We start from the raw sequence: 11,547 nt of genomic DNA, 5'->3' as shown, positions 1-11,547 counted from the left end.
GAAAAATTGCCTGACAAAGAGGACCAGAAGAATTGGAGGAGGCCATTCAGCCCTTCCAGTCTGTCCCACCATTCAGTTTGATCATGGCCCATCTCTATCTTAACTCCATTGACCTGCCTTTGTTCCAAACCCTTAATCCTCCTGTCCCAACATAAATCTCAGCTTTGAAATTCCCAATTGACACCCCTCCAGCCTCAATAGTTTTTTTTTGGAGCGGGGGAGGGGGGTGAAAGTTTCGGGTTTCCTCTGCCCTGTGTGTGAAGCCGTGCTTCCTGACATCACCCTTCAACAGTCGAGCTGTAATATGAAGGTTAAGGGCGGGATTTTATGGCCTCGCTTGAGCGAGATCGGAAAACCCCGCCCGAGGTCAACGGAGGTTCCTGTTGTCCACCCCTCTCCCGCTCCGATTCTGTTGGGGGCGGGGCGGTAGAATTCCGGCGCGTGTCTCCTTGTTCTGTATTCCACCCACCAGAGGGTACACGTTTCTCTCTATCCACGCTGTCAGGTCCTTCATGCATTTTAAACGCCCCCCACTAGATCGTCCACCTTCTGTACTCCAGGTAGCACAAACTCGACAATGTGACTAATCCCGATAGATCAATGCATTTTGGCTTGTTACTAGCCTCGGGGGGGGGGGGGGGGGGGGGGGGGTGGGGGGGAGAGCAGTGGGGAAGAGACAGATTCGGAGAGTGCAGATTCAACAGAGGAAGGGAAATATATACCCCAGAGGGGGCCGAATGGTCAGCAACTGAAGTGAGTCATGAGAAACTCAACCCTTTACTTAAATGTCTATCTTACACGTATACACAATTGGTGAGTCTGAGTTGAGTCAGTGAGCTTTCTCTATATCCTGTTGGACATTATTCTTGTGTTCAGTTTCTTAAAGAACGATTTCAGCTTGCAGATCTTGCAAGGCTTTTTCCTGCTCTTGTGTTTCACCGTGCTCTTCTCCCGTTGCTCCTCGTCGTCCTCGCTAGCCCAGGGCCCCCAGGCCCCCCCGTTGAGTTCCGGGTTAGCTCGGGGGTCCTCAGCCGGATACCTCACCGGAATGGCGGTGCTGTCGTAATAGGCTAGCCGGGACAGCAGCCGCTTGACCACCCGGGGGTGCTTGCCGGAGATCTCCTCGCGCTCATAAGGGTCCGCCGTGATGTTGAAGAGCCACACCGATCTCCGGTGGCCCGCCCTCTGCCTCTCCAGGTTCCACCAGCTCCCGGGCAGCGTGGGCAATGTCTGCAGCGGGATCCAGTCGCTGTACCCTGGGTCCCCGGTCAGTAGTTTCCAATTGCCCACCCGGATGGCAGCCTGGATGGCAGTGTTCCAGAGGCTGTACCCTTCCTCCCAGGAGCCGAACTTGGCGTGGCTGTGCAATGGGTCAATGTTGTGTAGGATCTCGGTCCGGGGGGACTTCTTGCCTTCGCTGATGGTGGACCACAGATTGTAGCCATCGAGCGGGGGGCTCACCGTGATGTTGCCCCGTGCCAGTGACACCAGGGTGGGGTACCAGTCGGTGATGTGCACGAGTGATTTGCTCACCCGTCGTTTCTTCTTGATCAAAGGGCTGTGGACGAACCCAATGCCTCTGATGCCACCTTCCCAATAGGTGCCCTTGCGGCCTCGGAGAGGCCAGTTGCTGCCCCCCCAGAAAGGCTGCCCTCCATTATCAGTCGAGAAGATGAGGATGCTGTTGTCGTAGTAGCCGTATTTCTTGAGGGCCAGGGTAATGTTCTTGATGGCTTCGTCCATACAGGTGACCATGGCTGCGTACTTCCTCCGAGCCACGTTTCCGAAGGACCTGTACTGATAGATGTATTCCTTCGGCGACTGCAGGGGAGTGTGCACGGCCTGGAAAGCCACGTAGATGAACAGAGGCTCCTTGGGGCTGTGCGAGGCCAGGATCTTAGTCACCTTCTGGGCGTAGAGGGATGTGGAATATTTCCCAGTGTACTCCCACGCCACGTTCTCTCCGTCATGAAGGTCAAAGCCACAGACCCCCGGGCCGTCACAGTTGTCGTAGGTGTAGTAGTCCGTGCTGCCAGTCAGCGTGCCAAAGAACGTGTCGAAGCCCCTCCTGGTGGGCAAGCACTCCTTCTTATAGAAGCCCAGGTGCCATTTCCCAATCATGTGGGTGGAGTAGCCAGCTTCCTGCAGCTTCTGCGGCAGGGTCACCTGATCAAGCGGCAAGCAGTTGGGTTGCCTTGGACGAATGATGGAGTGCTGGAGACCCGTATGTATCTGGTACCTGCGGAAGAGCCAAAAAATAATCCATCACTGAACTGAGGATAAAGGAATGGTTTCGTACAATGCCTTATCATAACAGAGAGCAGACAACACATCACTTGGCAATTACAGAATGGTACAACATCCTTGTGAAGCAAGAGGCCATTCAGCCCATCGTATTTGTGCCAGCTGTTTCAAACAGCTGTTCAGCCAGTCCCACTCCCCTGCTCTTTCCCCAAACCCTGCACATCGAGGAATTGATCAAATTCCCTGCTAACGGCTACGATTGAGTTTGCTTCCACCATCTTGCCAGGCAATGTATTCCAAATCCTAACCACTCTTTGTAAAAACAAATCCTTCTTCCTGTTGCCTCTGGTTCTTACGTCAATTGTCCCAAATCGCTGCCGTCTGCCTGTCAACATTTCTGTCACAGGAAATGCTCTCTGTGTTAAGAGTTGTTGTGGAGGCAAAGAACAGTACAGCACAGGAACAGGCCCTTCGGCCCGCCAAGCCTGCACCGATCATGTTGTCCTATCTAGATCGCCTGTATCCCTCTATTCCCCCCCTGCTCATGTGTCTATCCAGATAAGTCTTAAATGTCGCTAACGTATCTGCCTCAACCCCCTCACTTGGCAGTGCATTCCAGGCCCCCACCACCCTCTGTGTAAAAAACTTCCCCCACACATCTCTACTGAACCTTTTCCCCCCTTACCTTGAGCTTGTGCCCCCTTGTAATTGTCATTTCCGCCCTGGGAAAAATCTTCCAACTGTTCACCCTATCTATACCTCTCATAATTTTATAAACTTCTATCAGGTTGCCCCTCAGCCTCCGTCTTTCCAGGGAGAACAATCCCAGTTTATTCAAACTCTCCTCATAGCTAATACCCTCCATACCCGGCAACATCCTGGTAACCTTTTCTGCACTCCCTCCAAAGCCATCGCATTGTTCTGGTAATGTGGTGACCAGAATTGGACACAGGATTCCAAATGTGGCCTGGCCAACATTTTATACAACTGTAGCATAATTTGCCAATTCTTATACTTGATGCCCCGTCCGATGAAGGCAAGCGTGCCATATGCTGTCTTCACCACCTTTTCCGCCTGTGCTGCCACTCTGTGGACCTGTACTCCTAGATCTCTCTGTGTGTCTATGCTCCCGATTGTTCTACCATTTATTTTATAGCTCCCACCTGAATTGGATCGACCAAAATATATCACTTTGCATTTGTCCAGATTAAATTCCATCTGCCATTTTTCCGCCCAATTCTCCAGCCTATCTACATCCTGCTGTATTCTCTGACAATCTTCACCGCTATCCGCAACTCCAGCATTTGCATTTTGTACATCTTGATTCCACCCAAGATCAACTCATCGGCACCCCATTCACCACCTTAAACACTCAGACAAGAGACGGGCCATTCGGCCCCACTTCCCCCTCTCCCATTTCATCTCACCCTATCAGCAGATCATTCTATTCTGCATGTCAGACATTAATAACTACCGGTCTTACTGGTGATGTCCACATCCTTTCATAGAAACATAGAAAATAGGAGCAGGAGGAGGCCATTCGGCCCTTCGAGCCTGTTCCACCATTCATTATGATCACGGCTAATCATCCAGTTCAGTAACCAGTTCCCACTTTACCCCCATATCCTTTGATCCCTTTAACCCCAAGAGCTAAATCTAACCTCTTATTGAAAACATATAATGTTTTAACCTCAACTGCTTTCTGTGGTAGTGAATTCCACAGGTTTACCACTTTCTGGGTGAAGAAATTTCTTCTCACCTCAGTCCTAAATGGTCTAGTAAGAAGTCTAACAACACCAGGTTAAAGTCTAACAGGTTTATTTGGTAGCAAAAGCCACGAGCTTTCGGAACAGGCTGTCCCTTTGTCAGGTGGGTGGGAGTGAGTGGGAACTCCCACCCACCTGACGAAGGGACAGCCTGTTCCGAAAGCTCGTGGCTTTTGCTACCAAATAAACCTGTTAGACTTTAACCTGGTGTTGTTAAACTTCTTACTGTGTTTACCCCAGTCCAACGCCGGCATCTCCACATCATGACTAAATGGTCTACCCATATCCTTAGACTGTGACTCCTGGTTCTGGACTCCCCCACCATCGGGAACATCCTCGCTGCATCGACCCTGTCTAGTCCTGTTAGAATTTTATAGGTTTCTATGAGCTCCCTCCTCATTCGTCTAAACTCCAGTGAATACAATCCTAACCAACTCAATCTCTCCTCATACATCAGTCCCGCCATCCCAGGAATCAGTCTGGGAAAACTTCACTGCACTCCCTCTATAGCAAGAACATCCTTCCTCAGATAAGGAGGCCAAAGCTGCACACAATATTCCAGGTGTAGGGAAAAAAAGATTATTTTCTCAAACTAATTGCGGGCTGCAAGAGGCTTCTTGGTATAGTTTGCAATATGAAGGAAATTGAGGGGAATGAATTCTCTTTGCTGAATTATGTATAGAGAATCAGGCTGAAATAGATACAGCTTCTGTAGAGTTGTATTCAACTCGAAATGTTGGCTCTATTCTCTCTCCACAGATGCTGCCAGTCCTGCTGAGATTTTCCAGCATTTTCTGTTTTCACTTGCAGGTTTCCAGCATCTGCAGTGTTTTGCTTTTATTCTAAGCTAAGAGACTCTGGAAGAGCACAGTAAGAAGTCTCACAACACCAGGTTAAAGTCCAACAGTTTTATTCGGTATCACGAGCTTTCGGAGCGCTGCTCCTTCATCAGTTGAGTGATGTGTTGAGAGACTTTTTACTGTGCCCACCCCAGTCCAACGCCGGCATCTCCACATCACCCTGGAAGAGCAGAGAGCAGTCAGGCGGTTGAGGAGAATTCTGAAGGAAGGCTCCGGTCAAACATTCCCAAGGGATTCGAGAAGTCGAGAAGACTTGGGGCACCGGGAAGGGAAGTGGAAAATGAAAGAAGGAGCCATTTCTGTTTGCCAGCCATCCTGCCCAATCTGGACAAGTTTCTAATGATCATGGTGGCATGTTTTTGTTGTACAGCTGGTGGGTTATATTCCATCTTAAACCCTGATTAAACTTAACATTCCACCATATTGATTACAGTTGATAAAAGCAAAATACTGCGGATGCTGGAATCTGAAACAAAAGCAGAAAATGCTGGAAAATCTCAGCAGGTCTGACAGCACCTGCGGAGAGAGAATAGAGCCAATGTTTTGAGTCTGGATGAGATTTTCCAGCATTTTTTGTTGATTGCAGTTTGCACTGATTGATTAGACAGTGATAACTCTTAAATATCTATCAAGGACTGAAAATAATAGAATCATAGAATCCTGACAGTGCAAAAGGAGGCCATTCAGCCCATCAATTCTCTGATAGAGCATCCCAACCAGGCCCTATTCCCGTAACCCCATGTATTTACCCCGTCAGTCCCCCGCACCTGCACATCTTTGAACACTGAGGGGTAAATTAGCACGGCCAATCCACCTAACCTGCACATCTTTGGACTGTGGGAGGAAACCGAAGCACCCGGAGGAAACCCACGCAGACACGAGGAGAACATGCAGACTCCGCATAGACAGTGACCCAAGGCCAGAATCAAACCAGGGCCCCTAGCGCTGTGAGGCAGCAGTGCCAATCACTGTGCCACCATGCCGCCCCAATAATTCCACAATGCAGCTGGGCTATTTAAATTCCACAAATTAAACAAACAAAGCTAATGTCAGCCATGGTCATCATAAAACCCCATCTGGTTCACTAATATGCCCTTAACTGCTCTGGGCCCATAGACTCCACAGCCACAATGTGGTTGACTCTTAACTGCCCTCTGAAATGGCCTGTAGCAAATCATAGAGGCATACAGTGCAAAAAATGCCCTTCGGCCCATCAAACCTGCACCGAAAATAACTACCACTAAAAGCACGCTAATCCCATTTTCCTGCACTTGTAGGTTGTCATCGACTTCAGGCAACGTAGAGGAGAACATGCCCCTGTCTACATCAATGGGGACGAAGTAGAAATGGTCAAAACCTTCAAGTTTTTAGGTGTCCAGATCACCAGCTGCCTATCCTGGTCCCTCCATGCCGATGTTATAGTTAAGAAAGTCCACCAACGCCTCTACTATCTCAGGAGGCTAGGGAAATTTGGCATGTCGGCTACAACTCTCACCAACGTCTACAGGTGCACCATAGAAAGCATTCTTTCCGGTTGTATCACAGCTTGGTATGGCTCCCGCTCTACCCAAGACCGCAAGGAACTACAAAAGGTGGTGAATAAAGCCCAGTCCATCACGCAAACCAGCCTCCCATCCATTGACTCTGTCCACACTTCCCGCTGCCTCGGAAAAGCAGCCAGCATAATCAAGGATCCCCACGCACCCCGGACATTCTCTTTTCCACCTTCTTTCGTTGGGAAAAAGATATAAAGGTCTGAGATCACGTACCAACCGACTCAAGAACAGCTTCTTCCCTGCTGCCATCAGACTTTTGACTGGACCTACCTCGCATTAAGTTGATCTCTACACCCTAGCTATGACTGTAACACTACATTCTGCACTCCCTCCTTTCCTTCTCTATGAACGGTATATTTGTCTGTATAGCGCGCAAGAAACAATACTTTTCACTGTATGTCAATACATGTCACAATAATAAATGAAATCAAAAATCAAACCCTCCCAGGCAGTGCATTCCAGATTCCCACCACCCTCTGAGTGGAAAAGTTTTTCCTCAAATCCTCTCTGAATCTCCTGTCCCTCACACTCTGCCCCCTCGTGAATGACCCCCTCAACCAAGGGGAACAGCTGCTCCCTACTCGCCCTGGCCATACCCCTCATAATCTTATACACCTCAATCATGTCCCCCCCCGTCCCCCCTCGGCCTTCTCTGCTCGAGAGAAAACAATCCAAACCGCTCCGTCAGGAAGATAGTTCACCGCCACTCTCTCAGGAGGAATTGGAAATGGGCAATAAATGCTTGTCTTGTTAGTGATGCCCACATCCTGGCGATAAATGGAAAAGAAAATTCCTTTCTCAAACCAACAAGGGGCTTCAATGGTGCAAGGTTTGCACTGTGAGGGCAAACCAGGATAACAAACTCCTGTTGCTTTTGGCTCACCAACTCAGATTGGAAGATAAACAGTTCCTGAAGAATTAAATTTGAAATCTTTGACAGTGGATGCTCCGAATGTTTTGCTCTGATCAAAAACTCACTTGACTTCAGCAGATTCCCTTACTGGTTCCCCCTCAACTATTTCATTTGGACAAGATGTTGGGAGATTTTCAAGTCCTGAGGCAAACGGAGAATGTTACTGAAGTTTTATTTTAATCAAACGGCGACATTGGAAAAAAAAAAGCAGGGATGTTCACGCACATTATTCTACCAAAATAGTCATTTCTTTACTTAGATATTTAGATTATGCATCTGAACAGGAAGAGACAACTTTAGACTAGAGGCGTATAAGAACATAAGAACTAATTTTAATTTTGCTTTAATAAATTTTTAGTGATATATTTGAAGAGAGTTATATTTAGAGAGAGCGGGTGGCATGGTGGCACAGTGGTTAGACTGCTGCCTCACAATGCCAGGGACCCGGGCTCGATTCCCAGCTTGGGTCACTGTCTGTGCGGAGTCTGCAAGTTCTCCCCGTGTCTGCATGGGTTTCCTCCGGGTGATCCGGTTTTCTCCCACAGTCCAAAAGACATGCCGGTTAGGTGAATTGGTCATGTTAAATTCTCCCTCAGTGTACCTGAACAGGTGCTGTAGTGTGACAACTTGGGGATTTTCACAGTGACTTCATTGCAGTGTTAATGTAAGCCTACTTGTGACACTAATGAATAAACTTTATTGGGGCAGCTTTATTGACACAGCTTGGAAATGTGCACAGCACAAATGTAACCACATTACTCGCCGTCTGGTCCACAATTAGGAGCAGCTCAATTTCAAATAACTGAAAATAACTTTAAAATACATACAGAAACATTTAATAGTTACACTGGTGCAATAGTCCGTTTCGGTAAATTTAAAATAAATTTTGAAAAGCTAACCATTAAGTGTTCTTCCATCTAAAAAAGAAGCTTAATTTCCAGAGTGTCTCACAAACAGGTCCAATTACAGACTCACCCGGCGATTAATTCGATCGGGAGTGGATGTGGAGAGGTGGGTTTTTTTACAGGCTTCTGAAGTGGCATTTTCTAAATTAACGCAATGGATCGTAGAATTTTAACTGCAAATTAAATTTGGCGCGTATCGATCGCTCGACAATCACCAGGCAGGAGTGTTCCCTTCCAGTATGGGGAACACTTCAGCAGTCATGGGCATTCGGCCTCTGATCTTCGGGCATTCTCCAAGGCGGCCTTCACGACACACGACAACGCAGAATCGCTGAGCAGAAACTGATAGCCAAGTTCTGCACACATGAGGACGGCCTCAACCGGGATCTTGGGTTCATGTCACACTATCTGTAACCCCCACGACTTGCCTGGGCTTGAAAAATCTCACTAACTGTCCTGTCTGGAGACAATTCACACCTCTTTAACCTGTGCTTAACGCTCTCTCCACTCACATTGTCTGTACCTTTAAGACTTGATTATCTGTTAATACTCGTATTCCAACCATTATCTTGTAACTGAGTTTGTGTCTTTATATGCCCTGTTTGTGAACATGACTCTTCACTCACCTGATGAAGGGGCAGCGCTCCGAAAGCTCGTGCTACCAGATAAACCTGTTGGACTTTAACCTAGCGTTGTGAAACTACTTACTGTGCCCACGTCAGTCCAACGCCGGCCACTCCACATCATGGCTTTTTCAAATGTTGCGATGCTTGGAGCTCAAATCTTCATTTAGTCATTAGAATGAAGAGGATTATTATAATATAAAGGATCTTTCGATGATCCAGAGGGTCGATGATCTCTCTGATGTGGAACAAATGATCACTCAGAGCACAGCGATCCCAAAGGTTCAGTCCTTTGTCTTTGTCGCAGTTAAACTCTCTCAAGCTGGGTGGCCGGAAGGTAGCACAGTGGCACAGTGGTTAGCACTGCTGCCTCACAGCACCAGAGACCCGGGTTCAATTCCGGCCTCGGGTCACTCTCTGTGTGGAGTCTGCACATTCTCCCCGTGTCTGCGTGGGTTTCCTCCAGGTGCTCCGGTTTCCTCTCACAGTCCAAAGGTGTGCAGGTTAGGTTGATTGGCCATGCTAAATTAACCCACAGTGTAAGGAGGATTAGCAGAGTAAATATGTGGGGTCCGGTCCGGGAATAGGGCCTGGGTGAGATTGTGGTCGGTGCAGACTTGATGGGCCGAATGGCCTCCTTCTGCACAGTAGGGATTCTATGATCTGTGAGTTAGAGGTCGGCAAAATGAGGGTCTCTCCCAGGCTCAGAATCCCAGGATTCGGAAAAATGCACAATTGTAAGACGCATGTGTATGGGTGTAGACCAGTGATAGGCAACCTAGGCTAGTGAGCGGGCTACATAGAACCACAGGATCCCTGCAGTGCAGAAAGAGGCCATTCAGCCCATCGAGACTGCACCCACTCTCCGAAAGATAATCTTACCCAGGCTTGCCCCCCTCACCCTGTCCCCGTAACCTTGCATATTTACCATGGTCAATCCAACCAATCTACACATCATTGGCATGAGTGACCCTCCTTCATCTCAGCAGGCTGCAAGATTTAAATCATAGATTCCTTACAGGAGGAGGCCATTGGGCCCATCGAGTCTGCACCGACCACAATCCCAACAAGGCCCTATCCCCTAACCCCACACATTTACCCCGCTCGTCCCCCTGACACTAAGGGGCAATTTAACATGGCCAATCAACCTAACCCACACATCTTTGGAGTGCGGGAGGAAACTGGAGCACCCGGAGGAAACCCACATAGACACGAGGAGAATGTGCAAACTCCACACAGACAGTGACCCGAGGCCAGAATTGAACCCGGGTCCCTGGTGCTGTGAAGCAGCAGTGCTAACCACTGTGCTACCGTGCTTGTTCACTAATCATGACCCCATGAATAAGATTAAATACATTTAATATATTCTGAATATTTAATGATGAATTCTGAAAATCATTTATTTATTAAAAGAACTGTATCAACGTCAAATGGTAAAAACAGAAGAAATATTGACACTTTGGACACAGAGAGAGCGCACGGCTCTCACAGTCAATGTTGTGAGCAATCAGCACGCACCTCACTTCACTCACACTTGCTTTATGTGCGAATTACTTCAGTCATTCCGGTTGGAAAAAAACTACATGGACAGAAATCAGTGGAATGTGACAACTCTGCGCCTGGGAAACGGTCAACAAAATGTCTTGTGGGGGCCGCACTCAGAACCCAGGTGGGCTGCATGTGGCCCCAGGTATGGACGCGGTGGACAAGATCGGTGCCGAACAGGGCAGTTCAAGCAGATCACGTTCACCGTCTACGTTGCGCAAGATGACCAGTTGAGCAAGAGGAGGTGACTGCTCCCAAACACCTGGAACTGTTCCCAAACATCTGGGAGAGCTCTCTGCCACAGGGTGATGTTGCCCAAAACACCGGTTTCCACTCCAACATCTGAGGCCTTTTCCCTCCATCTGGAACTCGAATGGCACCTCAGCACCTGGGACCAAATCCAACACGAGGCGTGACACCCCAGTACTTGGGAGTTGTACCCTTACATCAGGGGCTGTACCTCAGCCACAGTGATTGTGTTCACAGGGGTGGAAACGATGGGGGTGACAAGTGACATCCGCACCACACAGGTGCCAGGCAATGACCATCTCCAACAGGAGGGGATCTAACCAATTGTCATTCAATGGCGCTACCATTGCTAAATCCTCCGCTATCATCATCCTGTGGGGGTTCACCATTGACCAGAAACTAAACTGGACCTCATATAAATACTGGAGCTAAAAGAGCAGGTCAAAGGCTAGGAATCCTGCAGTGAGTAACTCACCTCCTGACTCCCCAAAGTCTGTCCACCATCTACACGGCACAAGTCAGGAGTGTGATGGAATACTCCCCCCACTTGCCTGATGGGTGCAGCTCCAACAACACTCAAGAAGCTTGACGCCATCCAGGGCAAAGCAGCCCCACTTGATTGGCACCACATCCACAAACATCCACTCCAACCATGAGCGACAAACAGTGGCAGTTGTGTGTACCATCTACAAGATGCACTGCAGGAACTCACCAAGGCTCCTTAGGCAGCACCTTCCAAACCCACAACCACCAACATCTAGAAGGACAAGGGTGGTGGATTCCTGGGAACACCACTACCCGGAGATTTCCCTCCAAGTCACTCAACATCCTGACTTGGAAATATATTACTGTTCCTTCACTGTCACTGGGTCAAAATCCTGGAACT

At 48.5% G+C, this 11,547-nt stretch overlaps 1 protein-coding gene across 1 annotated transcript in view; it reads right to left on the bottom strand.

The window, feature by feature from the left end:
- Positions 1-741: 741 nt before the first annotated feature.
- Positions 742-11,547, bottom strand: part of LOC144505448 (arylsulfatase I-like) — a 29,215-nt gene continuing 18,409 nt past the window's right edge. Inside the window, exon 2 of the mRNA XM_078231550.1 lies at positions 742-2,239. Coding sequence (XP_078087676.1) covers positions 844-2,239 — 1,396 coding nt within the window. The 3' untranslated portion in view covers positions 742-843. The remainder of the gene's footprint in view (positions 2,240-11,547) is intronic.

Source organism: Mustelus asterias, chromosome 16, assembly GCF_964213995.1.
Source record: "Mustelus asterias chromosome 16, sMusAst1.hap1.1, whole genome shotgun sequence".
In the NCBI taxonomy this organism is placed as follows: domain Eukaryota; kingdom Metazoa; phylum Chordata; class Chondrichthyes; order Carcharhiniformes; family Triakidae; genus Mustelus; species Mustelus asterias.
Note: the sequence above shows the minus strand (reverse complement) of the source record. Positions and strands in the feature narration are given on the sequence as shown.